Source organism: Hylaeus anthracinus, unplaced genomic scaffold (assembly GCF_026225885.1).
Source record: "Hylaeus anthracinus isolate JK02 unplaced genomic scaffold, UHH_iyHylAnth1.0_haploid 12002, whole genome shotgun sequence".
Lineage (NCBI taxonomy): Eukaryota > Metazoa > Arthropoda > Insecta > Hymenoptera > Colletidae > Hylaeus > Hylaeus anthracinus.
Window position 1 is genome coordinate 2,453,485 of NW_026534349.1, and position 27,530 is coordinate 2,481,014.

The following is a 27,530-nucleotide window of genomic DNA, read 5'->3' on the forward strand; positions in this document are numbered from 1 at the left end:
GTGTAGAATATATAATATCGAGACAAAGTCAGTCATGCATACATCATTTATTCGATTCAAAAGTTTCTGTCACACTATCGCAGTACAGGAAAGACATTGGTGGAATAAGATCGAATAATTTACCAATATAATTTACCAATCGTAAATCGGAAGTTCGCTAACTTTCGGAAGAAAAAGAAGCGGTAATTGAGATAAATGGAATGTTTCTCGTACTGCTTGGTAATTATTTTTATTAAAAAAAAATCCGATAAAAAATCGTATCTATCGTTTCTAACGTATGTAATAACGATTGCAAATTTGTTATTTTATTTAATGTTAGGCGAGTGGTACCACTTTTATTTACACATATAACTTAATAGATACATTATGAACAAATAATAATTATATTACATACATTTTTGGAGTATCATGCATAACAATTTATAAATGACTATTATGTTAGGAGCAGAGTGAGTATTGAACATTCAAATGTGTGCGTGAGTAAATGTTTCTTCAATTAAATTATATATTTACACGAATTAAAACTGTTACTAAAATTAGAAAACACGCTGCACACGGCTATGTAAATTCTATTTTACATACAAAACTATTGTGTTTTGCTTTCGTCGACTGTAATGTATTATTTAATTATCACTGAAATTTTTGAGAACTAGGAGAAAATGAAATGTCTATATAAATGCCCTTAAATGTAAGCAAACGATCGATAAATTTCAAAAATAGTATATCGTATCACCATTTCTTGGAACTTCGAATTAAGAAATCTTTTAAAACATTAGGAATTCATAAAAATAATTAAGATTTTAAAATAAATTAATAAAATGTCGAGGTGTGTACCCAGATAAATAAAATCTAATGTATGCCTTAATTTCGGTATACCATATCAATATCCACAGAAACTAACGTTATGTATAACCAAAAAATTAAAGTTTCTGGAAATATAAAAACATAATTTGTTTCTACATTACAATTAGCTGATATATAATTAGTTCTATGCTCGGCGATACATGTAGAAAGACGTCGGCACGTAGAGGAAAGAATCATTTACGATACTTCAACTACTTTTTGGTATATTATGTAATTGTCTATACGGAACTAAAATATCTAACTACTCGTTTTTCCAGGATACCGTTAATGTTTTTCCACAGATTTTTTCACACATTCGTCAACTTTACTTCGTACTTTATTTGTCTGTCATACTCGCCTAATCAAACATTGCATTCGAGGTGTACTAATGTCCTTTCACTCGGATTTTTGATCTTTAACATCTTTCTCGTTATTCGCTTCTACTTTACGCTCGGGTTTAGAACAAAATACTCCCGGGAGATGATCTCTCATACGTTGTCTCAATTTTTGAGGAATTACCATACAAGTTGTTATCAAATTACCTAGGAACAGTACTAAAAACATGCTGCTAAGGACTGGAACATGCCATGTAGCTTCTGGGTGGGATATTAACGTGTACAATACATATGCGTTATACAATTGAAATAAGTATCCAACAAACAAGAATGGCAACAAAAATGAAAGTCCACGCCACATCCACGAATGAAAACCTTCGATAGTAATATCCATATTATGCCTTTCGCCTAATGCTTTCAAGCGGTATAACACACCGCGTTGATAACAGAATTGCAAATACTGCACTACACCTGCAAATTAAAATAATGACGTTGTCATTTATAGCGATCAATTATAAGAATATATCTTTTGGTACTGTGAGCAATTAAAATAATTTAAAGTAACTTACTAATATACACATTGAACCACATAAATTGTTGTCGAAATGCGTACCACGGCCCCGTGTTAGGCCATACTAATAGAACACCGGATACGACGGTTGAGAGAAAATGATGAAATCTCCACCAACCTTTGATTTTCGAACCGTTTACTTTTAATATACTTTCTCTTATTGTCAACGTACAGTAGTACCAAACTAAGAGGAACATAAAACTGAGTTCCAAAGTTCTGTAACATACATTATTGTTGAACGTTAATTCGTAAAATTATAATAGCTTACATAAGTTGTAATACAAGATAAATTGTGTTCATCTTACCTGACATTGGTGACTAGATTTAATACGGATAGAATGAACCCAATTACAGAGAGGATTAACTTAAACTTTTCATACTCATCTTTGTACTTGAACCTAAGAAATGTAGTAGAATAGTTTAATCATATATTTTGAAAATCATTTAATCAAAGGTATGGTACAACCAAACGTGTACTCACTTATCACTTCTGTTTAATATGGAAACATTAACGCTGCCTAAAATAATTTGAAGGTACGTGCCATTTCGTTTTGGCAATGTCTGTTCCATTTCGTGTAATTGCTCTTCTCTTCTGGCCATATCTTTAGCTAAACTTTTCCTTGCATCGCTTGCGTGCAACCTACAATTGATTTCTTTTCTTATTCAAAGAGAACAATTATAATAAATTCATCGTAATCGTGTACTTACTGTTTGAGTGATTTTGATATTACACCCATCCTGTACCTCTGGTGAGAAATACCTTTTAAACATTTTGCTTGAAGTTCGCTTATTTCCTCTAATTTTGCAAGGTACTCTCTGTTTAATACCTGTTAACACAAGTAAGAAATATCGTCGTACCGTGAAAAACATTTGTAGCTTTTTTTGCAATATGGAAGAAATGTCTAATAGATTTGTATAAACAGCGAGTAGAAAATAAACATAAAAGGAAGTTTTTTTTGACGAAACTTCAAACGCATTCACGTAGGTACAATCAAGAGGAAAAAGTTGAAATTTAATTTCGTATTATACCGAAAATTTCCCGAGTACCGGTTTCAAGTATCGTTGTGGATAAACAAAAAGTACACTTAACCTCGAATAAAAGTAATCCAACACGTTAATCACCGACAACATTGGTAACAGAAATTAAGAAAAAATCGTCTTACTTCTAAGTCCTTATAATCTTTCGCTAAGTCGTTCCAGTCTTTTAAACAGGACTCGACATCGGTGTCCATCGTAGCGAGAAAAAAATGACGATGGTTGAAATCACGCCAGGAAGTAGGAATTCAAGTACAGTGTAATCGTGTTCCTGGGGCTGACCAGTTCCTCGTAGATGCTCGTGGATCTAGCGACAGAGTGCTCTAGAACCCGCGTACCGATTATCGCGATCTTCAGGGCCGACGTATGATAAGACTGTATTTCGAATATTTGATAGGGTGGTGGGGAAGAATAATTTTATTTTAGGAACATCGTTTAGCAAAAATTCAACGCGATCTTTTTAAGTGTTGCAAATCGAAGGAAACAAATGTTCGAAGAATATAAAAAATATTTATGTTCTTCGAGAATCTCGAGAATCGAACGAGTACCTGCGCGAGAACATTGAGAAATGCTAATTGATGACGAATCGAATACAAAAGAAATATCAATACTCTGAATACGTAAACGTTCCTTTTGCTTCTTACACGATTGTACTAAGTGATATTTGAATACGTAGCGAACATGTTACTCGATGTTTACGGAATAGTACTTGGCCGTCGTAATCGTGAATAGTCGGAGGCAAATTAGGCATCATGCTCGATGACGATGATACGCAACTAAACTATTTCCTAACTGAATCGACTGATTCGACTTATATAATTTCACTGATAACTTTTGGATATCGTATTCGGTATCGTTGAATTAGATTCTACTGTTGCGATACAGAGTTTATTCGACGTTGATTAAACGATTTGAATTATTCGTTGGAATAAAATCGTGTCGAGTAGTTGTTAAGCATTCGTTAACATTGGAACGTTTTCGATCGATATGTCTCCTTTATAGTCTTACTGCACTTGCAACGAGTCTCGAGGCTTGACGAGTACATGAATCAAGGATAACAACAAAAGAAACTGCGAATAAGAATCGATGAATCACTGTTATCTAATTATAACGAGGTTATTGGCATTTATCCGATCATAGCGAATACGTATGCAGTTTAATATAGATTAGAGATCGTAGATCGCGAGAAGCAAACATCTCCAAAGACTATCTCTATAATCGGTACCATACATATGTACAGGGTGTCCCAAAAGTCGGGAAGGAGCCGGAAACGGGGGGTAGCTGAGACGATTCTGAACAAGAATTTCCTTTGTAAAAATGTCGGATGGGGCTTCGTTAAGGAGATATTAACCAAAAACCTCGACCAATCAGAGCGCGCGTAGACCGTTCGAGCGGCCGCGGTAGCGAAGGCTACGCGCTAGGCGGCAGCGTCAATGTCCTTCTATGCACGTCGAGTCACTTGTTCGCGTACAAGCGCGACCGCCAGCGCGTAAGCCTTCGCTACCGCGGCCGCTCGAACGGTCTACGCGCGTTCTGATTGGTCGGGGTTTTCTCTTAATATCTCCTTAACGAAGCCCCATCCGACATTTTTGCAAAGGAAATTGTTGTTCAGAATCGTCTCAGCTACCCCCCATTTGCGGCTCTTCCCCGACTTTTGGGACACCCTGTATAACGAAACAAAACCCAGAGCCTTACGCGTTACATGTTTAATCGACACACTTATTTCGTCCTTCTCGTTCATTCACATTTATACTAATACGAACTGCTCTCGTTACATTCATAGTATCTATCGCAGAATCTCTCCGCTTTCGAGGAGCACAATGCAGTCTGCAATTTTACGCCGTGTCCTGTCGCATCATGTTGAACACGCGAATTTTTTCACGGTCGTTGACCAGACAAACGAGGGGGAGAGAGAGAGAGAGAGAGCTCCTTGCCGAACGCGGAGACAAAAGTGCTTTGCAGTCTCTTGGTAAACAAGTTGCTTTATATTCAACCTATCGCACACCATGTCACGATTCCTCCAGCAATGATACTTTGACCTCTCGTCGCCACGGGAAACGTCGCACGCATACACGTCGTCATCTTCTGGTGAATTTAATTGCAATTAGGGCATTCCGTTGCACGTGCACAGTGTACATGTTTGAGTTGCATCGCATTTATAAACTTGTATATAACATTGGATTGTGTCATAAGACGTGGTGATTCTCAACAAACAAAATAACACATTTTCCGCGCGATCACCTCAAACGCGCATCTCTCGTGCGCTTACGTTCAAGTTTCTCGTAAGCATAAGTTTCTCGAGACACACTCGTATCTGAAACTAAGATCGACGTATACTGGTTTCCATCAATCTTTTTCCTTTTTTAAAAATAGACTCTGACGGCTAAGGTATTCAAAACCTGAGTTTCCGTCCGATCGGAGTATCGGTTGCATTATTTATAAACGCTATCGAGTCGTTCAAAGTCGTCGGGCTTTATTCAACTTCGTAAACGGAACATCTGTTTTTTCATCTATTCAAATTGCATCTGTCTCTGCGTTCCGAATAAAGACTGTTTGCGAATGATAAATGAGATCGAGATACCGTGACATTTTTACGGAACGAAGTATACGCAAAAGAATTGTTTACAATATCTTTATATAAAACGCTTCTTATACTTCGAAGTCTCGTACAGTAATAAAAAAAAAAAAAGCGATAACAGACATTTAGTCGACGATGCCTCTTGACATTTTAGAGGCAACGATGCGTCGAAAGTACAACAATATATACTCTTTTTTCTACTAAAGCTAATACAAAAAAAAAAAAAGAAGGGAATTCCGTTACTTTGAAAACCGTGTAAATCGAGGGTTACCAGTGTGATCCCCACCACGATGTGAGAAGTTTCAGCTGGAGATTTAAATATCTTCGAAACTGTTTAACAGTGTGCAGTGGTCGACGCTATAGTCTCGGGATAGCCACGATCAGACCGTGAGAAAGTGTCACTGCTCGGTTGGACAATTAAATAGCTGAGCGACGCGTTTCGCGGGGTACGACGAATTCCTTTGATAACAAAACAGTGCAGATCGTTGTGCATTTTCTAATTGAAGATTTACAAAGCCTCGCATATACTGACCCTTTACAAAGAAAACAAATCAAAAGAAAAGTCATATGTATAGTAATTATGTTAATTACGACATCGCTGTAATCGGTAGAAAATACGAACACAACGAATCACGGAGGCGAAGCAATCTTCGGTGGAAGAAAGTGGAAACCTGCTGCGGAGGGGTAAACGGCTTCTAGATAACGGCATAGTAAACGGTATTCGAAGTTCTTCACGTGTAAACCGTCCTGCAATCAGCGTACACCATAAACGTGATTTTCAGTGAACTCTCGAAATCGTACAATCCGATATTTCCTGTTACCGTACTCGTTTCCGGTCGCGGTTGCCACTCGTGGTAGTGTTCGATTGTGTCGTAGGTCGATACGGTTTTCTACAAGTAAAAATATTTGAATTAAACGATGCTCTGAAACTTGGATATGAATGAGCAAGGGTTAGATAAAATACCGTTTCTAACCTTAAATCATGTCGAGGCGTAAAAGATGTATCCAAATAAGTTGTTATCGGTAGGATGTCCTCGCCGACATTTACCTTAGCATCGACATAATTCAAACATCGAATATCAGTGAGACTTGGAGAAGACAATACTAAATAGTCAAACAGTCCGGAGTTGTGCGTTATTCGAATAAAATCGAACAAATATCTATACGTAGTTGATATTAATTAAGACTAAAAGTTTTGTTTACTTCTGAAGAAGCTAGATGTAATGCTCGCACAACGTCGGGATGTCTTACGCAAAAGAAACAGCTGCGGTTAATGTCAACTATGAAGCCTGAAACGTCTCAGAATTAGTCGAATTGTACACGTAATATACGAATTAATCGAATTACTCATACTTGGAATTGTCGGCAACGTTCTCATCGATTTCCAGAGATATCAAGCATGACACGAGGGCAGGAAAACGTTCGTAAGATCACGTCCACCTTCTGGCGAAAACGATACGTCTGCAAAATAGTAGTATCGAATTGGACACGTACGGTCGATGTAAAAGGATCCTACCAGTAATCGTGCTGATCGAAAGTAGGTAAAGCAGATCTGTCCGTCGGTGGTGCAGCAGAGAAAATGAACGTCGCGCGAAATGTTTTGAAAACAGCGAGATCGAACAGCGTTCGAAATGGCGTCGCGTCACCGAATCTCGTGGTGGGTTGCAGCTATGCAGGCGCATCGCGATCGCCGAGAATCGACGATTTATCCGATATCTCGAAGACTACGGTAGAGAACGCAGATAAATCGCACGATCGAAACTATGGGACTGCGGCGACGGCGGATAACGGAAGTGTGCCGCAAGAAGCTCCAAAACCGCGCGGACTTCCTGTCATCGGAACGCTCCTCTCCTTCCTGTTTTCGGGAGGCGCGAAACGTCAACACGAATACGTGGACAGAAGACACAAAGAACTGGGTCCTGTTTACAGGGAACGCATCGGACCGATTTCAGCGGTATTCGTAAATTCACCGCACGAATTTAGGAGAATATTTCGACTGGAGGGTCACGCGCCTAAACACTTTTTACCGGAAGCTTGGACGCTCTACAACGACATTCGGAAGTGCCGGCGTGGTTTACTCTTTATGTATATTACTGACGATTTGTTTTGAAAGTTTCGATTTATACGATGCACCCTGTATGCTATAAGTTCAGTTACGGATGCTCGGACGAAACGAAAGTAATAATTGATGTGTTCGAACAGGAACGGACAGGAATGGATTCATTTCCGTAAGATATTGAATAAAGTGATGCTGGTACCGGATGCATCGAATTTAATGGCTGGACCGTGTCAAGAGGTGGCTGAGAGTCTTAGGCGGAAATGGGAAAAGCAAATCGAAACCGACGCGATTATACCGGACATACAGGTTCAACTTTATCGATGGTCTATCGAAGGTAAAAATAAATCGTACCTCGATATCGTAAAATATAATCGTAACCGTAGAAAAGTAAAGAATGATTTTTGTTCGACAGCGATGGCGGCCGTTTTGATGGGTTCCTCGTGGGATTTTCACGAGCAGCAATTATCGCGAGACTTCGACAAATTGGCGAGAACGTTGCATAGGATATTCGAGTATTCAGCTAAATTGTCCATAATGCCAGCTAAGCTAGCGATGAATTTACGGTTGCCAGTTTGGACGAAATTCGTCGCGTGTGCTGACACAGCTTTCGAAATCGTTCGGCTTCTGGTACCGGAAATGATTCGGTTAGGTGGCGACGGTCTTTTGAAAAAAATGATGAGCGAGGGAATTCGGAAGGAGGACGCGATTTGTATTGTCACCGATTTTATATTAGCGGCTGGCGACACGGTATGGTCAACGTTGAATACGATACTATAGCAATAAAATACAGATAATTTTCGTTGTTTTCGATTCTCAATTCTGCGTTACAGACAGCGACCACTCTCCAATGGATATTGTTGCTGATGTGCAATCATCCCGAAAGACAAGAAGAACTGTTTCATTGTCTGAAGGAGTTGTCGCAAAAAGAACTGCTACGCAATTCTCTATTGAAAAGCGTAATCAAAGAATCGCTAAGATTATATCCTACCGCCCCGTTTATTTCGCGATACTTGCCGGAAGACAACGTGATCGGTAATTACTTTGTGTCAAAAGGGGTAAATGAATTTATTACTGTGATATTAGAAACAAGCATAGATAGAGAAAAAGAATAATGCTGACTGTTGTGTAATTTTTGATTACAGGAATTGCTCGTGTTATCAATTTATTCGAGCGGCCGCGACATCGCGAATTTCTCACGACCGAATGAGTTCCTACCAGAAAGATGGATTAGAACGGAAGAAGGCACTTACCGAGGTGTATTGAACCCGCACGCGAGTCTGCCGTTCGCTTTAGGTGCGAGAAGCTGTATCGGACGGAAACTCGCAGAAATACAGATATCGCTTGCCTTGGCAGAGGTACGCGAACGATTGGAACAATGACTCTTAATCTGTTTACAGAACTCAGTTATTGATACATTTTTATGTCGAACATTCTAGCTGGTCAAATCGTTCAAGATAGAATGTGTAAACAAGGATCGAGTGAAGCTCATTTTGCACATGATTTCCGTCCCCTCGGAGCCAATAAAGTTGAAATTATCGCGAAGAGAATGAAGAAAAAAAATGGGAGAAAAAAGGAAGAACGTCAGGAAAGTAAAGTATTTCATTCATGTAATCTTTTTCGCTTCATCGATTGTTACTGTATTTTAATCGTATACATTATAAACGAATAAGCTAATTCCAAATACTTTCTCCACATTATATACAATACCATTAGTGTTTTAATATATATTTTCGAATCAAATTACATCTATTAAATGTATAATTATTAATATACATCAATTCCATATTTTAAAATATATTCACAATGAGTATAATAGGGGTACATAACAAATAAAAGGTTTTGTAACATAAAAGTCTCGTTAAGTTTTTCTCGCTTGAGAATGCGGATCGTACGATCGAATGTTCGTCTATATCGCTACTATTAGTAACTATTGTCTAACAGAACGTTGTTGATAATTGCTCTCGCGTCGTTTAAAAATTCACGGAAACTTTCGTTGATGGAAAAGTCATGAAATGCTTGAATTCTTTCAGATTTTGTCATCGTCGCTGTGAGAAAGTGTTTAACACAGTAAGATTTTAGTTCGTGGCAAGAATTAGCTCGCGCCCAATTCCAGGCTCTATTGATGTTTTTGTAGTTCAATTTAGAGACCGAATTTTCCGTCAGGATATCCAACATTTTGGGCATGAGGAACTTGTCGGCAAGTAGCGCAGCGTCCAGCAAAGATTCGATGGTCCTGTTCTCGAAAGTCCCGCCGTACGTGACCAGCAATAACGTGTCAAGAGCTTCCTTCGACGTGTTTCGTAACTTGACGCGTTTCTTGCCCGATTCCGAGAAGTTTCCTTCGAGCATGGCGGAAAAGACATCGGACTTTTGACAGAGCGTATGTCTGCAAGCATCTACGGTTGTACCATCGTCCAGTTCGAACGTGACCATCGCGGGTTTCGGATGACTATCGTACACTCTTGGAAAATCAGTCGAAACGGTATCCGTAACTTGACACTTGTCTATAATCTCGGGCTGAATCTGTAGCGTGTTCGCTAGCCGACAGATCGACCAAATAGCATTTTCGTGAAGGTTGTGTTCCTGGTCGGAGAGCACGCGAAATATTAACGCAAGACCTCCGTAATCGTCCAATAGAGATTTTAGATCGTCCCCATCCTTAATTAGGAATGGTATCGAAATTGCGATTACTAATTTATGAGCTTCGTCCCCACGACGTAGTATAGATGTAAGTTGATCAATTACTTCGCAAGTTTGTGCTAGCGTACATAGCTGTCTTGTGTACTGCTCCGAATCGTATAATGTTTGAGCTTCGAAAACGAAGCCCTGCTTTAACAATGGCAACAGGTACGCTCTGTTTCTGTACAAAAGATAATCACTTTAATTAATGCAAATTTCATTTGTACAATGGATTCATCTTACTTACCTTATGATTCTAGTTAAAATTCTAGATGCTTTCGGGTTTTTGGCATGTTTAATATAACTCGATAGAGCTTCGATGGTTGTCCGGTCGGCTAATCTTTCGATTGGGTCCTTCCAATGACTCAGTTGACTTAGCAGTATTAACGTCCAAGCATCGCAACAATTTGATCGACTACTGTTTTCGGAATTCTGACATTCTTCTACATCTATAGTTACCGATTTACAACTTTTTAACGATTCCACCTCTTCTTGGGGTTATGAAAAGAAGCAAAATTTGTCAACAAAATAAAAACGATGGAAAACTTTTATACGTCGGATCACTTTTTAAGAATTTACCATCTTCGTTATCCATAATTTCTGTATCGCTACAAACTGGACTGTAATTATCTTCTGCATTTTCATCGTTTTCTATAGAATCGTAAAAAGGTAAGGGAGGTGTACTAGGAGGTGACGAAGAAACGCTGGTTGCGCTACCTGGGCTCCAATCATCCCGATAATAGTCTGAACTAAATCTGTAAAATAGAAATATAGTTTTGGGTTGTATATTTCTTGCAACATTAAAATTAAAATAATCGAATGAACAAACCGTCCTAAATTAGTCTTATTGTACTTCAACTGCGTTTGTCTGGTCGGAGAAGAATCGTTTCCTCTTTTTTTCGAGACGTGAGTCTCTTCGTTCGCCACCGCTTCGGTTACCATTTTTTGTAATCTGCTTACTAAAACGTCGAGTAAACCATGCCTCATCATAATTACGATACTTGGATTATCGTAAATAAATTGTACAAGAGCATGTAATAACATGGGGTGATATTTTTCATATTCAGGATCTTGTAGCAAGGATAACATTAATTCTAGACCAGATCCTAATCTAATTCTTGCACGATTAACAGCTTCTCTACACAATAGACACAAGCTGGCTAACGTTTCTTTAGACAGCCCTGGGTGATTTTTAATAATAATTGCAATAAGACTTTCGATAACACCAGAATTTCCCAAAATTGGACGACATTCTGCTATTTGGCAAAGATTGAACAGACATTTAACAGCGATTTTATTATTTCTTTCGCAACATTGTATAATGCATTTATAGCCTTGTAAATATTTTTCTCCTTGTACTTGTTCCGCAACTCGCGGATTTAGCGTGACCAAAAAGGCGCACAGAGCTTTCAAACAAGTTTCTACTAATTCTATATATTTTGCATCTGTTTCTAATTTTTCCTTTGCCATTACTAGCAACCCTGTAATTCTAAATATAATTTCAGATTCTATGATTTCTTCTCTACTACCTTCGTACATTGTCCAAATATTTCTGTAAAAGAAAAATGTAAATTAGTACAAAATATGAAAAGTATCATTAATACACAAAGAACTATTATGTTTGAGTACCTTATAGCTCTAACACCCATTAAATAGGTTTGCATATTTGTATCTAATTGTAAGAGATCAACTAAAGCTTGAATTGCACCAACTTGACACAGAGATCTAGCGTGCCAATTGCATTCTGATAAGTTTCCGATCAGTCTGCAAGCCCGGCATTGTAGAGTATTCCCTAGCTTGATATGTTTTATTATAGAAACTACATGAGCTGCTATTTTAGAACCTCTGACCTTGAATACAATGTTTGACATTACTATCAATCAACACTGTATAACAATGAATGAATAATATTTCTTAAAAAATGATGCAGTCGATGAACCTTATAGAGAAATTTTAATAGAGTACGAACAAAAGTGAACTTATACCTTTTGTCTTGCATCCGAAGTCATACATGCATTTGCAAGAATACTTAAGGTCATGTTTAATATCTTCAAATTATGAAAACGCAGTAAATTTACTAAAATACCCAGTCCTCCATCTTTAGCAAATTGCTTATAGCATTTTGGTTCGTTTTTGATCCTCTCCAAACACAACGAAATTCCACCTTTGGATTCTGATTTTAAATGTTTCAATAATTCCTTCAGTATCGGACATTCTCGTTTCTCATCTATAGTTGACATTTTTTTAAATAAATAGGAAAATTAGCAAAAATTCGTGAGTTTTTTAGACGAAGGTTATGCGCAAGCGCGATAAACGAATGATGCGCATGTGCAGTGTTTGAAGCGCCACGCTGCGCCAGTAAAGTATCTAATCCGTTCGTGAAACTGGCGTCATTAGTTGCCCCCCATAAAATACACGCTTTTGACATCCCTGCACCAACACCTGTACAGTAACTTACAAAAGTAAGTTGTAAAAAGAAATAGTTTAATTTACTACTTTTTCTAATCGGAATATATTTTACTGTTTATTATGTAACATATCCTACAACAGTCTATAGTGTATATCCATAAATATATGAATATTCTTAATTACTTATTTTGTACAATAACTCGTTTAAATATCCCGCTGTTGCGTTTAGTATAAACACCTACGCTAGCGCCACAATACTTTGATAGAGTAGCGCAAGTTAGTGTACTGCACACAAAGATCAGGGAATATAATTGAAACAATTGCAGAGCATATTAATGACGCGTGCAAGGTATTTAGTAAGTACAATAATTACTCCTAATCATTGCTAGTATTAATAGCAAGTGTATTTTACACTGCTAGCCATTGCCGTTATGTGTATATCTTATCGTAACAATGGTTTCTATTTGAAACGTAAATAAATATTCTTCGGTACGATTTAAATTAGCAGTGTAATAATACGTGGAAACAAATTGAAAAGAATACGTGTTTCATTTTAAATATAACACGATACATTAGAGTCGATCATGCGGTTTAACAAAGTTTTAATATTCCGAAATCTAACCACAGTTTCAGTATTCTACAATTTCACTCTGTCATCAAGAAATGAAATACTTCTGAACGTTATTAATATATCGTAATTATGAAATATTACGTACAAAAATATCATCGTTCATTATCGTTGCGTTACAGGACAATTTTCTTACGGCAACGCTCGAAATTAATTGTTCGATCTATTCATATCTAATGTTCGAATCGAACGCGAACGAATTCGCATCATCAAGGTGAACATAAATTATATCCTTGCACGAGTAAGAGGCAGTATTTTGTTGCGCGTTTCGCAAGAAACACGAATTTCTATTTTGCGTAAGCACACCGTGAAGAGTATCATCCGTGAAGCGCACCTGCTAACAAAGAGCAATATACACGAACAGAGTGTAGCCAGTACCGACTCTAGGCACAGATTACGTAGGTAGTGACTTGGGGCCCCATTTTTAACATTTTACTGTTGTATATGTTTTATGTACACGTGTTACTTTGAATATCACGGGCCGATCTTTGCATAGGAACCAAAGGGTTAAGGTTTTATTTGACTAAACGACATTTTACATACATCCACCAAAATATTTTAAACTCTCGTCTATCAAAATCGTACGAAATTTTTCTAAATTCGTATTCGCCAACCGAATAAACCTTCCTATATCGACCCGTGGCGTTAAAAGGGTTAACAACAAACGAATCTAATTGTGTAAAATAAACCTTTTATTTCTAGCATATGTAGGGAGGGCGCCATTAGTCGACGCGTGGCATCTGATTTCGTTGAGTCAGCCCTGGCGGTAAGGGCAGTGTCCATGAATACAGTATAGAGTATAGCAGAGGCGTCAAAATGATAGGAGAGGGCATGGGGATCGGATCGTGAGCTACGCAGGAGTGCGCAGGAGATGTCGACAAGATGACAGCGACCGTGTGACGCTCTTTACATTCATTCTTGGCTAAAGGTTACCTGTCCGTGTACCAGGAAAGAGAATTGTTCCTGGCTAAAAAGACCAACTTATGACTCGTTACGGTGGCACGGGCGTCTCAGTGGATTTTCTGCCTCGAAACGAGATTGTAATCGGGCGAATTCGGGTGAGAACCGCAACCGCCGCGCCCGTGCAATGTACACAGCGGCCTGAATCGTATCTGAAATCATCATCGTCCCCGAGGAGTCGATCCCTTCAACGGCCTGGAGTGGAGTAATGAGCGTTTTCGGAGATTTCCAGCGTGTCTGGGTACAAAGATTCCCGGACAGCGCCTTGCCGGCAGCCTGGGAAGAGGACGTTAGGGCCAACCTAGTCAAGCATAAACAGAAGGTAAAATAGTTAACAGTTCAGAATCCGAAATCATAGTCTCCTCTAGACTTGACCAAACAGGAGATTCAATGAGCTGTGTTCAAGCTAAATTTTCCGTATATCTTTTACAAAGTCACCAAAGGTATACATCCCTGACACAGTAGAGTATCCTATCATACGATCCTCTGTGTTTTGATTTTCATTATTATAGCACGCATTATATTGTAATCTGTTATTTATTACTTCCTATTGGAATATGGAACAGATATTTATCAAACTTCAACTTAAAGTCATGAATCATCTTGATATTTTTAGTTGACTATTTATTCTTTCTAAGAAATTGATTGTATCACAGTTTCCTTGTTCAAAAATTCATTTGGAAATCCTCTTCCATGAAGTATGCATAACAGAGTTTTAGTTCTTTCCTGCTGAAACATTTCTTCTTTCCAAGGCAATGGGAGCCTTATTTCATGAGTCATCATATTAATTTCTGAGTTAATTTAGAAATTAACTTAGTTTATAGTTGTATATAGGTAATAATTTCATAAGCATACTTTTTCTATTTTTGGTAAAAATTGAGCTTAAAATCTTTGTCATAATATTTTGCAACAAATTGTGTTATTATAAACTAAAAAGATATGTTTATGTATTACATTGATATAGCCATTGAATGTTATTTTTTTTTTACAGGTAACAGCTTTGAGAGAAGAGCTTGAAAAGGAAGAGTTCTATGTTGAATATTTAGAAAGATTGTTAGCCGACGTTGAACGCCATAAACAATTGGCGAACAGTAACGCCGCGACGAGTCCCGAAAAACAGCAGCTTGCAGAATTTCAAAGTCAACACGCTTGTAGAACAGTAGAAAACAGTTTCCTTGATTCTACTAATGCGTCGTATGGTCAACACGTGGAACCGTCGGCTCCACCTCTTCCTGTACGCGAAGATATAAGTAAATTTCAGGACAAATGTGTTTCCGAGTTGAGTTCTACTCTTAATACGAGTAAAAGACCCAAAAGTGAGATACCGAGAAGTCCTGATAAAGTGCCTGAACTTAGAAGGAACAGCGACCCAGATGTGCCGAGTAATTATGTCACTGTAATCGAGGTGACAGGGAGCTCAAAGAAAGAGAAAAATGAAGAGTCTCTCAAAGAGGAGGATGAGAAAGGTGTTGTATTCGTTATGTGATATTTCTATAATTAAATTCAACTTCATTTATGCTTGTACTTAATCGACAGATTTGGAAAATGCGATTAACGAAGATGGAGAAGATGGCGATGCGGAGGCATCGGAGGAAGAACCTTATTACGATTCCGTAGCTTTAGATCAAACAGGAGAATATGTATATATCGACGCGCGTGTCCCACCTGTTGGAAACAGTAATGGCAATAGACCGCCACCAAGAAGACCACCTTCCCTTCCAGATTCCCCAGGGAACCAGAGTAACTATGTCAACATCGATTATTTTATACAGTAAGATAAAAATTCGTTTCGAATATTTTGCGTTTATATTTTTGGTACATATAACTGATATTTCTAGGCACAAAGCAGCAATGGATAGCGAAGACGAAGAAGGTGCAAGTCCTGCGCCACCGATTTTACTGCGCGCTCTTAGTACCGATAATGAAACGGGTAGTAGCGACGCGGAACCTTTAAGTTTAAGCGAAGGTAGCTTAGAATCACCGACGCCAACTACACCGCGCCGACAAGAGAAAAATAAAGACCGTGAGGACGATAGAACGTCTATGATTAAATGTATTGTAAACTCGGTAGTAGAAAGTGAAACTATATATGTCGAATGTCTAAACGTTATGTTACAAGTATGTAGTCTATCTTTCGATTTAAACGACATATAACAAATATAATATGTTATCGTTTCTAATAAAGATATTTACTTTCAGTACATGAAAGCTATCAGAGCAACACTGACCACATCTCAGCCCGTTATTTCTGAAGATGAGTTTGGCACAATATTTTACAAAATTCGCGAGTTGCACGCCATGCATCAAACATTTTTAGATGGTCTTCGGAAAAAATTGGAGAAATGGGATAGTAAAACCGCTATAGGTGAACAGTTTAAAGTAAGAATTGAAAGTATATCGATATGAGGAGTAGATAATTTATCATACCTTCCTATCTATGCTATAATTTCGTTAATTGTAGGTGATGGCCAGCAATATCGGAATATATGGAGCCTTTTTACATAATTACGCTCGCGCTACCGATACAGTGCGAAGATGTTCCGCTCATTCTAATCAGTTTGGTGACATTACAAGGGATATAAGACTCAGAGGATTTCCCAAAGGTCCAGGTTTATCTCTTGAAGATCTTTTACATAAGCCCGTAGCGCGAGTACAGAAAAACGCCCTAGTATTACATGTAAGTACCTGTTCATATAAAGCCTTTAAATGATTGTTATCTAGAAATATATAAACAGATGTATAGTACTGTTAAGCGGTTGATAAAATTATGTGGAAATGTACTAACATTATCTTATCTCAGAGTTCGCGACGATAAATTTTATTCACTTGATTGTAGGATCTCCTCAAGCATACACCTGTGAATCATGCAGATCATGTACCACTTTCAGAAGCTCTTGCTATGACCAGAAACTTTCTAGACGAATTCAATATCATTCAAACAAAATCGATGTTTCCGGTGAGGATAAGTGTTAGAATATTGACAATTCGTGTAACTTAATTGTGACATGTATAAAAGAAAATCAGTTTTTTCAGAGTCATGATAGAGCGCAACGAAGATTAGTGAAAAACTCGTTTGTGGTAGAGTTATCTGATGGTCATAGAAAGTTAAGACATTTATTCCTCTTCAATGACGTAATCGCTTGTGCAAAATATAAAGCTTCTGGCAGGGACAAGTTCACATTTGAGTTAAAGTGGTACGTACCGGTGGCAGAAGCGCTAGTGACAGAAGACGGTGTCGAACCACGCGAAACTAGTCCAGCTAACGTTGTAGCTCTAAGGTACGTATTGTCATATATATATATGTATGTATATATTTGCTTTTATCGTTAATAATTTCTATACATAGGTCACAGGCATGTACTGTTCGCGATCAAATTTTGTGGGAAGAGCGGAACGATGAAAAACGAATGAGACTCGGTGGTAGAGGTTCGGAAAAGAATAGGAAAAAACTTGCCGAGCTCGAAGCTCAACTAGTATTAGCGTCACCAAATTTAGTATTACGCGTTACGCATAAAAGTCAACATCGAGTGCAAAACTTGTATACGTTCTTTCTGTCCAGTGAATTTGAACGTTCTCAATGGGTCGAAGCGGTGGAGGCATTGCAACAGGTAATGCGTTCCCATATGTACCTAGATAAGTCAAAGGTGCGTAATTTTTACGATTACGAATAAATAAATATTCTAAACATACTAAATGATATCCTTTATTTAAATACAACGCAAGGATGCAAGTAACAATGTAGTCGTCAAAATAATGAAATTGAACAAAAACGAGTACCGAGTTCCTTCTTTTCGGTTTTTAGGGCGGTCAACCTCCAGGACCGTTACCTTTATCGATGTACGAATTACAGGCATGGGTTACAGCCTGTCGTACGTATCTTCAAACAGATATGGGCAGCTATTTATTACGATCAGGTCGCGACGAAAGTTTATTACTAGGTGATCTTCATTTGACTTTACTTGGCTTAACACCGCCAGGTTTAGATAGAGTTGGAGATCTTTACATTATCGTGGAGGTTGACAGTTACGGACATTACTTCAAACGAGCAAAAAGTCGAGTTGCAAGAGGTCAAGCTCCAACATGGGGTAAATTATTATTTTAACAATAAGTAGTCGCCATGTTATCCATGTAAATACATTTAAATGAATTTTTTGTTTAAAGGCGAGACGTTCGTTGTTGAACTGGAGGGAAGCCAAAATGTTAGAATTTTATTGTACGAGGAATGTGGAACACGTTCGGTATTACGAGGTAAATGCATACAAAGATTGAGCAGATCTTGGCTTCAGTCTGATCAAGTAGAGAGATCGTTAAATTTGGGACCAGCTACTCTGGATGTCGCTCTTCGTTTCGTTCCAAGCGAAGTAACATTGAGGCGCGTACCATCTGCCAAACCTCAAGGTTTATTCGGAGCTAAACTGGAACAAGTGCGCAAGTATGTTTTATTTTCTTTAGGCGGAATACAGGTTTGATTTCAAATGGTAATAAATATCTATACACGGATTTTGTATACAGGCGAGAAAAACGCGACGTTCCTTTCATCATAACGGCATGCGTTAGAGAAGTGGAAAGGCGAGGCGTCGGAGAAGTGGGCTTGTACCGCGTTTCTGGCTCAGCTTCGGATTTAACGAAACTGCGTAAATCGTTCGAGAGTAATTCGTACGAAGCAGAACAATTACTTAAAGAGGTAATTCTTGCAGAGCGTATGTATATATGTATACAAAAACAAAATATAATATTTATGTTTGTGTACGTAGGTGGATATCCATTCTGTAACGGGTGTCCTCAAGCTGTACCTCCGAGAAATGCCAGAAGCTCTTTTCACAGATGCTCTTTATCCGTCGTTCTTGGAAGCTTTTCAAACCGGCGAATTATCGAAGGGCGTCGCTTTACGAAGAGTCTACGAAAGTTTACCAGCTGTGAATAAAGCTGTCATCGACTTTTTGCTAGCTCATTTGATACGTGTAAACAAACACGAAACACAAAATAAGATGTCCTTGCACAATTTAGCGACGGTGTTCGGTCCGACGCTTCTACGACCTGGCACGAATTCGCGATCCGATGCGAAGAATCGCGACCCGTTGGCAGCGGGCACCGTAGACGTGATGGCGCAGGCCGGTATACTTTACTGTTTCTTGCAGATGCATATGCAACAGAACAATCAGTCACTCTAGTCGAGAGGTTCTCGTTGATACATCGTGGCGTCAGTTGCTAAAGGGGAGTTTCCCGCGACGAGACAGGAACTCGCGGCAACTAACGCTGAAGAATGTAAAATTGATGATTTTTTTTTTATAATATATTTCGTTAGTTTTATGGCGTATCGTTTATACAACCAGAGATGGACAGAAATTTATTCGTAACGTTTATTTTTTATCGGATAGTTATTCGAATAAATTTTTGTTCGTTCGACGTGAAACGTAAATTATTTATATTCAGATTTTAATTTTTATTAAATAAATAACAAGAAGTTGTCATCTGGATAAAAATCTTGTCCATCTCTGTATACATCGCTGAATTAGACGCATTAAGTAGTAGACAAGCTTCGACGAAAACTCAGATCGATGAAATTCCTCTTTTGCATTGATACGAATACGAGTAACGTAGCAAAGTGGATTTTGGAGAGTAACCGTATCGTTCCTTCTCCAAAGTCCGTAATATATTTTATACTTATATTCTTGCAAAGTCCTAGCCACGATCTTGTGCGCATGTTCAGAGACATTTTGAACGAAATTTCTCCTATGAGAGAGACATACAAAAAAGCAGTCCGATTCGCTATGTATCCACGCTTTAGAAAATAAGTATTTTTTCCAATGGGGCGTGTTCCTAGCAGAGAGCCTAAATTTTTCTACACAACAACGTGACATACCTTTTACTATGTCCATGAAAATGTCCACGTATTCGAAAGAATAACGTTCCTAAGTATTCCTACAGAAGATTTCAGAAAGCGCGTTCCTTCAAATGTGCGATTTGAAGCTTAATAATAACACGAAATATACAGACTGCATTGTTTCTTTAAGGAAGTCGCGTTTCTCGCCACCTGTGAGTTATTATTATTCTTTTACAAAACTATTTTGAAATAAATGTACACTCTGGAATTTTTCTAAAGGATATTACGAAGCAGTACGATCAGGTTTTTGATACTTAAGCTGTAATTAGACTCGTATTCGCTTTTCATGCTCACTGCCTGGCCGGTAATTTTTTTTTAGTTGACGATAACTTCTCGAAATGGTTTTTAGGAACGTGTCCAAATATTTAAGATTTTAAATAATTTTAAAATGTATGTATGATAAATTATATAGCAATCGAATCTTACTAACCTTTGCTAGCACACGGTTGAAAATATTTTATATATGCGACTTTAAAATGTATTTTATTCTACAGGTACAGTTGTTCGCCAAGTATGTTAAAGTCTAAATACAGCTTAATAGAGCACCAAAGAGAAAAGATTCTCTCTCATACCTTTAATAGAGAACCATAATCGACCCTTTGAAGCATTGCAATTTTTACACTTTATTATCTACTAACATCGTCAGAAAAATTGTTCTCTGTGAAACTTGCATTCGTATTTTTCAAAATATAACAGAACACTGATTACCATCAAGGTTAATAAAATTCTTTCTAAGTGCAAACAGTATTAGCATGAAAGGTTTGCGGCAGACGTTCCACTGTATATGCTTCGAAGGGTCGAACAAAAGAAAAGCACATTTGGCAGTACAAATTTAATACTCGATAGAATCCCCCGCATTACATGCTAGGACGTTTGTGAGCTATTTTATAATCAAGGTCGAAAACAAAAAGAAAACCAAGTCTGAGGAGTGTTTGATAAACGAAATAGTGTATAAGTATTAAATGACGAGACAAAAAGATGAGATGAAAAAAATTACACGGAGATACGTTTTCCGGGAGCGACCTTTGTATGTGAACGAAGGCAACTGTCGTATGCGTGGTTTCAGCGTGTGTGCGTATGTATGTGTAACCCGCCCATGTGTATTATATCGTAAATATTGGATATCTTTAATTTTTATATCGCATTTAGCATAAGATGCGTCCCTCTTTTGTACATTCATGAAACGTGTAAAGACAAAGTTTCCATTATTATTATTATTACGAATTATTAATTATTATTGATATTATAATAATTATTATTATTTTTATTACTCCGCATTTTACCACGATCATCGCAAACGAAGTATTTGTTACGAAACTCGATCGAGCTAGCTTACCCGCAGCAAGACGATGTACTGCCAAAAAAAAAAAAAAAAAAAAACAAACAAACCCATGGAACATATAAATATACCGAAGGTTTATAAACTTTTATATCGAGCATGTTTGTCGTTACCCCAGGGTACGTTTTTTTTTTTTCTTCGTTTCTGTTTCTTTTTCCGTATGTAGAAAGTTAATTTTAAGTCGGAGCACGTTGTATTGTAACCAGAGTTGTTGTTTTATTTTAGAGAGCCGTGTTCTTCCGAGATGGTCTTGGAAGAGTAATAAAGAGAAGATAGATTGAAATTGTGTTTCAGTAACTAAGTATTTTATTTATGACACTAGAAGCAGGTGATTTTTAATTTCGTAAGTATTAGTAAACGTGAATCTAGTGGATTACATTTTAGTACATTTCGTTTGCGAAACAACGTTGTATGACAGAAAAGAAGATATTTAAATGGAATTTATTATTTCTTGCCGCAGCGATGTATCGGGACAACTTCGAGCCGGTGGAGGTAGAGGCAGCTTAACTGGGGTAGCAGCTATGTTGTCCCAGAGTCCCGGAAGTCGAGACCCGTCCGAGCCATTACATTGCATCCCTGATTAAATAGATAGTTTATAACTTATTACGTGAAAGTAACCTGTAATTACGCTACTTTTAAAAACCAAAGTGAAACGTAAATGTTTAAGATAACAATCGGTTACAAGAATCGAGAACCTAACGGGGCAGCTTCGTATATATCGTAAAGAGCTTGTACGCGAACTTTGGTCCACTCGATGCTTCTGTAATTCGACGAAATTCCCTTGTCGATACCGATCGGTTGGCTTTCCCATTCTCTCATGTACCGAAAGTACGTTCTCAACGCATCGTCGCTTATAGCGCTTTTGCAAACCTGCGAAACGTTATCCCCAATTGTAATTTATTCTGTAACTTAGATTCTCGCTATATGAATTATGTTATATTTCATGTACCTCTAATCGAGCATTGGGGTAATAATGTATATAATTCACGCACATTTCATCGGAAATGGCGAACCCACCGAGGGTGATGTTTTTCCTATCCATCGTATTGTACGTGCAAGTTGTTATCAAAGAGTCGCCCTGTAATTAATTTGTACAAACATTCGCCATGCATCGTAAGCTACTCGTATAAAGTATTAAATAATTTTTTACAGGCAGAACGGTGACGTGTTTCGGTAGCAGTCTGATTTCTTGGAAGTGAGTGGAGTAATGATTATCATAGTTCATCATAGGCAACTCTTCCCCATCTCTAACGTGACGAGTGATCACTTTTACGCCCGTCAGGTGCGTGTGAAGTTGAGACGCGAAGACATGGATGCCATTTTGCGGGAGACCAACTCCTGTGCACTCCTGGATACAGTGTCCCGATAAGGTGAAGGCTTCCTGCGACAGTAAAAACAGTACTGCTGAGCTAACTACTAGAAAAAGGATTCCAAAGGAACGGTTTGTGTTACTTGTTGCGGTGGTATTGCCATCTTGTCTGTATATTCTAATCCCAACTCGATTACACCAGCGTCGTATTTCCGTAGACTCTTCGTCAGGATGAAACGAATCCCTGAGGAATCAATGTTTCCATCCTGCAACTCGGGATTATTGTAATGGACCTCTAACATGACGTATGGGTTGAAATCGTGACCCCCGATCGAGAGGCCTGCTTCCTCTGGATAAACGAACGCATCCGCTCCCATTGCCCACGCTGCTAAGACCTTCTTACAAATCTGGAAACATCTCGAACATGAACAGGTGAAGCCAAGGAACAACGTTACTTAACGACTCCCTTAACGTGCCTATAAAGTCTAACGCACTTGAGTTTTCTCAGGTCTGTCAGCTCCATCGCAGGGACCATCGTACATAGGAATTTCGAGATCCACCGGCCCAGCACAGTGAAAGATTTCCATGTGATGAACCAGATGTTCGTTGCCTTCTTGAATGACTGGGCCAAACTGAAGAATATGATGTCTGCGGGTGAATTACATTAGACGATGAATTAATTTGAATTTGTTAATTATAACGGACAGCGTTGCAGGAGTATCGACTCACTTCTGAGACAAAACTGGCGGCAATTTCTGCACGCGACACCAATAAGTTGTTTCCTTGTTCGGTACCTTCACTCGCCGTGCCAGCAACTCCAATCGCCAAGCATTCGAAGGAAACGTCGGCTTCTTGTGGAGCACCCTGATTAGCTCTGTTCGCGACATACCGGAAGCTTCCGCATCCGAGATTTGCAGACCAGCCAAAGACGACAATGGACCAAGACCTCTCAGCCATACCAAGTGCGTGGTCCCCCTCTGAGTAATTTCACGTATTTTTAAATTCTTTAGAGATAACCAAGTACTTCGGTAATTCTATTCACCTCCATAACGTAATCATTTCCATCGCATGTGTCGAATTTTCTAGAAAAGGTAAACTTCGTTACGTTTCCCCTTCGTCTCCACGCAAAGTTTTCACAGTCCTGTTGAGAGTCCAGGTTTAGTTTTCCTTCTTCATCTGCCCATGCATCCTACGATTGAGAAAATATGCGTAAGAATATCATGCGAGAGTAAAACGTGCACTGCGAGTGTACCCCTGAACGAACGAGACCCGCCTTGACTTCAAGAGCAAACTCTTCTTCAGGAGGAACCGTTGTAAATACCTGTAATTGAGTTTGACGATGCCAATCGATCCACAGGATACAATAATCGGCGGGTTTCAATTCTCCATAGTTTGAAAAACCAATGGCGAACCAGGTATTGACGACACCTATGTAGTGGACTTCCGCCACTATCAGTTCGCTCATAAAATCAACTCTAAAATTCATTTATTTTTATTTATTTTCTCTTTTACAGAATATACGAGATGCTACCAAACGATGAAGAACAAAATCCTGATACGTTAACACGTTCAAGGATATACCTCCAATGGAACGTGGCTTCCGAACCAAGTGGAATCGTGTGTACGCTGGTTTTATCCGAATAGTCTTGTTTGCTTTGCTGATGATTATGCCAAGATAGACACGAGCCGGTATTAAAAATTGAAAGTAAGATCAGCTGAAAGATTATCGAAAACATTTTCAATTTATGACATAAAGCGTAACGTTCTTCCGTTAAAAATATTTTGTGCTTTTATTTTGTAGTTCGCCGCGACGCGTATGATTTATTCGATGGAATTGTTGGTGTTCCGATATCGCGTTTATGCAACAGGCATCTCTATGGTGTTTCACTCTCTCGTCGTTGACATCTACTGACAGGATCAGGACGATTAAGATGGGCAAAGAATTCATACGACGCCGGCTTGCCGCCGATTCGTTGCGGTGCGCATGAGTGAAACTAAGCTAGGAGTCTCGCAAACATGCGCGATGGGTAGTGCCGGATTCAGATTTCGTAGATCCTTAGAAATAAGGATGTAAGAAATAAATTGCAAGTTCTTCAGCTGACACAGAGTCCTAGACTATGGCCCTTGACGACCATACTTTAATTCGACCCTGATTAAAGTACATACGCTTCGAAATGGTTGCTCATGCGTCACAAAAGCAGTTATCTATTTCCGAATCCAACGCATCTAAATTACCAATTCGTTTCGAATTCACTCTCCCCCTTAACGTCGTTGTCTTCGTTTACTGAAAAGTAGATTACAGAGGTTATCAGCAGCCAATAAGTAAGAGATCGTTTCGATTAAGATGATAAAATTCGCAGCATTATCGAGGCCATTTATCAATTTTCCGATCGTTTGCTATCGAAATGCTCAAAGCTAAGATTCCTAGGAAAATTTACTTGGTTGGAACACGTGAAGTTTAATTATACGGATAATGTCGCCTCCCAATGAACAGATATCTCGTATATTACATATATAAATAAATAATACTAATATGCTTCTATATAACTAAGAATTTGACCCATCTTCGATCGTACACGAATAAAGAAAAAAAATTGTCGGAGCTTCGAGAAAATGTCTTGATAATCGAATTCCAGAGGGAGCATATTGCATTCCATTTGCGACGCGTGCCTCGGCGTTCCGACCACAATCAAGAAATTCCTTCGGCTCTTATTGCGAGCACAATTTTCGCGTATGGCTTTATTTAACGGCAGCGAATTACATAACTCGAGCGACACCAACTTCGAAATTTCGAAATGAACAACAATGCGTATTGTGCTCGCGAGGATTTCTATTCTTATTTTCTTTTTTATATTTAGGCAGCTATCGGGGTTCGCGAAGTATTCGTCTCCTTACTCGCCGTCGATTGCTTCGAATACAGATAAGCGCGAGAAGAGACACCTGGCAAGGATCGATACTGATTTAGAAAATAAGAGGAAGACAGAGCTATGTCACTCGATATATTGGTAATTGATATTTATTCTCTATGGATGATAAATCTGGCGCCATGGTTCAGCCGACATAATCTATCACGATGTTATCCGAACGTTGCGACTTATTTAATTTATTAATAGTAAGATAATAATCGTTTGATATTAAGCACTTCGTGACCACATGTACAAAGAAGAACATAATGCAGAATGATTTTACAACTATCTGAATTGCGGCTGCATTTCATTTACAGAAACAAAGAACCAGACGAGTGGGGTCAAAGGAAATGGTAAATCATTGTGCGCCGGTCCTTTCTAAAAAAAAAAAAAGAACAATTTGGGCAAGCTTCGTCCTTTAGGATCAATGAATGCATCGATCCCTTTCGTGACCAGGGACGGTCGTGTGATATACAATGGTCCAGTTACTCTCACGGACTCGCAACCTACCTACGTCGCCCAGGTAAAAGATCTTGTCTGAGACCTTGACTTCCGGTTAGTCGCCGCGACCGTACAGACTGTATTTAAACGGCAGGTGCACTGTCTGTGAAGTCCACGATGAAACGCGTTTTGTATTTGTCAGATGTGCAATTTACACAGATCGACTGACTTTCAAAATATTAAACGTCTTACTCATCTACAAAATTATCTAAGGAAGCGACCCTCTAATTGTTTGAAACGCTATAGCATATATTTGTGGTTTGAATTACTGCTCGCTGGACTTTGATTATGCAATATTACGAAAGGACAGTCACGAAGTGTGAAATACATGTATATCGTCTTGCAAATCATTCAATTAACATTTCAACGAAGTATGTAGGTACATTCCGCTGTAAATGTTTACATAGCTTTTACGATCGGATCAAATATTATGATAAGCGTAGCCTGAGCACACGTACTTTATTTGATATAAACGATTCAAAGAACGCACGAATGTTACAAAAAAAAAAAGTTCTTCGAGTACATTTCAATGTTTTACTTTTTACTTTTTACTTTTTAAACTTCTTAACGGCTGGATTTTTGAACTTTTACGATTATCTATGCGACCATGAGACGCGTAACATTGCAAATTAAAATATAAAATTAAGCAGACCATGCTTATACAGATTAGATTTGTTACGCACTTGTACTTCGTAATTAGAAATTGATATCAGACTCGTGTACACGACGTGAGCTTCCTTGTTATCAGAAGCCACCGAGAACCAGACGTAGCCCCACGAAAAAAAAAAGAAACTTCTGGAGGCTAATGAAGTTGGATTGAACTTAATTGAAAATTTTAATCGCTTCATGAACGGCTCGCTCGGAGCGTCTAGGCTCTCGTATTACGCAATTGCATCGTTAAATTGATAGCCAGCAATTTTCACAGGCGCCATCGCGTGAACCGGTATAAAGGCAGTGATTCGGTGAAAATTCCGTATCTTATCTCCTTATCAAATTTCGCAAGGCAGTGTATTTTTTTGAATACGAAGACAGAATTCTACCGAGCTACTAAAATTTTCAATTTCTTCCAATTAGAACTGATTAACTGGAAACGATGACGACAGTCTTTCTAAAGAACTGCATGCCATAACGATACAACGCTAATTATTGGTCGTTTCGTAGATGGCGAGGTCCAGAAGATTCGGAAGAAAGCTGTAGGGGAAGTGAAACCAGATTCGTAGAAAAGGGTATGCCGGTGACTATGTTTACATGGCTTTTGGATGTAGTACTGTTGATGGTATAACCAGGGCTGCGTCAAGATTTTACAAGACCATTGGATGAACAGCTACGAAGAGTGAAACCAATGATTCTTAGAAGCTGATGAATTATTCGCATGTACAATAGGGTGGTCCTTAGCTGTATATAGTTAGAATCAAACATACTACTATTCGTTCAACGTAAAACATTATTTAGTCGACTAACGCGTCTAAAGCTGTTTATCTTCTACTTATCACG

At 38.5% G+C, this 27,530-nt stretch overlaps 6 protein-coding genes and 1 long non-coding RNA gene across 16 annotated transcripts in view; 3 read left to right on the top strand and 4 right to left on the bottom strand.

Annotated features, from left to right (window-relative positions):
* Nucleotides 1-27,530, bottom strand: part of LOC128891961 (clustered mitochondria protein homolog) — a 48,774-nt gene that overhangs the window by 19,957 nt on the left and 1,287 nt on the right. The gene's annotated exons all lie outside the window — the stretch shown is intronic.
* LOC128891971 (transmembrane protein 120 homolog) lies at nt 962-4,014 on the bottom strand. Its single transcript, XM_054151984.1, has 6 exons — nt 2,913-4,014; nt 2,458-2,576; nt 2,231-2,389; nt 2,055-2,147; nt 1,748-1,965; nt 962-1,649 (listed from the first exon to the last, which is right to left on the bottom strand). Exons 1-6 carry the CDS (start codon nt 2,979-2,981, stop codon nt 1,240-1,242), a joined length of 1,068 nt encoding a protein of 355 aa, XP_054007959.1. The 5' UTR covers nt 2,982-4,014; the 3' UTR covers nt 962-1,239.
* Nucleotides 4,704-8,998, top strand: LOC128891968 (cytochrome P450 315a1, mitochondrial). 3 transcript variants are annotated; one of them, XM_054151979.1, is made up of 6 exons: nt 4,707-7,447; nt 7,565-7,755; nt 7,834-8,168; nt 8,252-8,476; nt 8,564-8,776; nt 8,858-8,998. In XM_054151979.1, exons 1-6 carry the CDS (start codon nt 6,942-6,944, stop codon nt 8,969-8,971), a joined length of 1,584 nt encoding a protein of 527 aa, XP_054007954.1. In that variant the 5' UTR covers nt 4,707-6,941; the 3' UTR covers nt 8,972-8,998. The 3 variants fall into 3 exon arrangements, with proteins under 3 accessions (XP_054007953.1, XP_054007955.1, XP_054007954.1); XM_054151978.1 differs by having other exon boundaries at nt 4,704-7,447; nt 7,565-8,168; XM_054151980.1 differs by lacking the exon at nt 8,858-8,998 and having other exon boundaries at nt 4,704-7,447; nt 8,252-8,453; nt 8,564-8,770.
* On the bottom strand, nt 9,339-12,410 carry LOC128891964 (armadillo repeat-containing protein 5). Of its 3 annotated transcripts, none has more exons than XM_054151971.1 (6): nt 12,086-12,410; nt 11,730-11,950; nt 10,930-11,652; nt 10,680-10,855; nt 10,348-10,588; nt 9,339-10,281 (listed from the first exon to the last, which is right to left on the bottom strand). In XM_054151971.1, the coding sequence occupies exons 1-6, from the start codon at nt 12,338-12,340 to the stop codon at nt 9,342-9,344; spliced, it is 2,556 nt and encodes an 851-aa protein (XP_054007946.1). In that variant the 5' UTR covers nt 12,341-12,410; the 3' UTR covers nt 9,339-9,341. The 3 variants fall into 3 exon arrangements, with proteins under 3 accessions (XP_054007946.1, XP_054007944.1, XP_054007947.1); XM_054151969.1 differs by having other exon boundaries at nt 10,348-10,591; XM_054151972.1 differs by having other exon boundaries at nt 10,348-10,591; nt 11,730-11,986; nt 12,086-12,187.
* On the top strand, nt 12,771-21,411 carry LOC128891963 (active breakpoint cluster region-related protein). Of its 6 annotated transcripts, none has more exons than XM_054151965.1 (15): nt 12,785-12,865; nt 13,260-13,539; nt 13,840-14,419; nt 15,089-15,563; nt 15,634-15,868; nt 15,936-16,215; nt 16,297-16,476; nt 16,559-16,774; nt 16,934-17,053; nt 17,131-17,375; nt 17,444-17,741; nt 17,900-18,182; nt 18,259-18,529; nt 18,610-18,781; nt 18,852-21,411. In XM_054151965.1, exons 3-15 carry the CDS (start codon nt 14,306-14,308, stop codon nt 19,266-19,268), a joined length of 3,306 nt encoding a protein of 1,101 aa, XP_054007940.1. In that variant the 5' UTR covers nt 12,785-12,865; nt 13,260-13,539; nt 13,840-14,305; the 3' UTR covers nt 19,269-21,411. The 6 variants fall into 6 exon arrangements, with proteins under 6 accessions (XP_054007938.1, XP_054007943.1, XP_054007942.1 ...); XM_054151964.1 differs by having other exon boundaries at nt 13,260-13,535; XM_054151963.1 differs by lacking the exon at nt 13,260-13,539 and having other exon boundaries at nt 12,771-12,865.
* LOC128891967 (tyramine beta-hydroxylase) lies at nt 21,240-24,540 on the bottom strand. The gene is made up of 10 exons (XM_054151977.1): nt 24,211-24,540; nt 23,951-24,104; nt 23,672-23,818; nt 23,359-23,606; nt 23,124-23,277; nt 22,773-23,036; nt 22,471-22,701; nt 22,270-22,398; nt 22,016-22,190; nt 21,240-21,896 (listed from the first exon to the last, which is right to left on the bottom strand). The coding sequence occupies exons 1-10, from the start codon at nt 24,363-24,365 to the stop codon at nt 21,751-21,753; spliced, it is 1,803 nt and encodes a 600-aa protein (XP_054007952.1). The 5' UTR covers nt 24,366-24,540; the 3' UTR covers nt 21,240-21,750.
* Nucleotides 23,931-26,959, top strand: LOC128891975 (uncharacterized). The gene is made up of 5 exons (XR_008460983.1): nt 23,931-24,044; nt 24,144-24,334; nt 24,431-24,607; nt 25,488-25,634; nt 25,853-26,959. It is a non-coding gene; the product is annotated as an uncharacterized LOC128891975 (long non-coding RNA).

Excerpts from the sequence above, each read along its gene's own strand:
- LOC128891971 (XM_054151984.1), bottom strand. The coding sequence starts at position 2,981 with ATGGACACCGATGTCGAGTCCTGTTTAAAAGACTGGAACGACTTAGCG. Across the intron at positions 2,390-2,457 it reads ATATCAAAATCACTCAAACA|GTTGCACGCAAGCGATGCAA; the intron begins GTAAGTACACGA and ends AATCAATTGTAG. Across the intron at positions 1,966-2,054 it reads AATCTAGTCACCAATGTCAG|AACTTTGGAACTCAGTTTTA; the intron begins GTAAGATGAACA and ends TGTATGTTACAG.
- LOC128891968 (XM_054151978.1), top strand. The coding sequence starts at position 6,942 with ATGAACGTCGCGCGAAATGTTTTGAAAACAGCGAGATCGAACAGCGTT. Across the intron at positions 8,169-8,251 it reads TATTAGCGGCTGGCGACACG|ACAGCGACCACTCTCCAATG; the intron begins GTATGGTCAACG and ends TCTGCGTTACAG. Across the intron at positions 8,477-8,563 it reads ATTACTTTGTGTCAAAAGGG|GAATTGCTCGTGTTATCAAT; the intron begins GTAAATGAATTT and ends TTTTGATTACAG.
- LOC128891963 (XM_054151963.1), top strand. The coding sequence starts at position 14,306 with ATGAGCGTTTTCGGAGATTTCCAGCGTGTCTGGGTACAAAGATTCCCG. Across the intron at positions 14,420-15,088 it reads TAGTCAAGCATAAACAGAAG|GTAACAGCTTTGAGAGAAGA; the intron begins GTAAAATAGTTA and ends TTTTTTTTACAG. Across the intron at positions 18,530-18,609 it reads AAACTGGAACAAGTGCGCAA|GCGAGAAAAACGCGACGTTC; the intron begins GTATGTTTTATT and ends TTTTGTATACAG.
- LOC128891967 (XM_054151977.1), bottom strand. The coding sequence starts at position 24,365 with ATGTTTTCGATAATCTTTCAGCTGATCTTACTTTCAATTTTTAATACC. Across the intron at positions 23,819-23,950 it reads ATCGTCAAACTCAATTACAG|GATGCATGGGCAGATGAAGA; the intron begins GTATTTACAACG and ends TCTCAATCGTAG. Across the intron at positions 21,897-22,015 it reads ATACGAAGCTGCCCCGTTAG|GGATGCAATGTAATGGCTCG; the intron begins GTTCTCGATTCT and ends CTATTTAATCAG.
- LOC128891964 (XM_054151969.1), bottom strand. The coding sequence starts at position 12,340 with ATGTCAACTATAGATGAGAAACGAGAATGTCCGATACTGAAGGAATTA. Across the intron at positions 11,653-11,729 it reads ATGGGTGTTAGAGCTATAAG|AAATATTTGGACAATGTACG; the intron begins GTACTCAAACAT and ends TTTCTTTTACAG. Across the intron at positions 10,282-10,347 it reads ATTTTAACTAGAATCATAAG|AAACAGAGCGTACCTGTTGC; the intron begins GTAAGTAAGATG and ends TCTTTTGTACAG.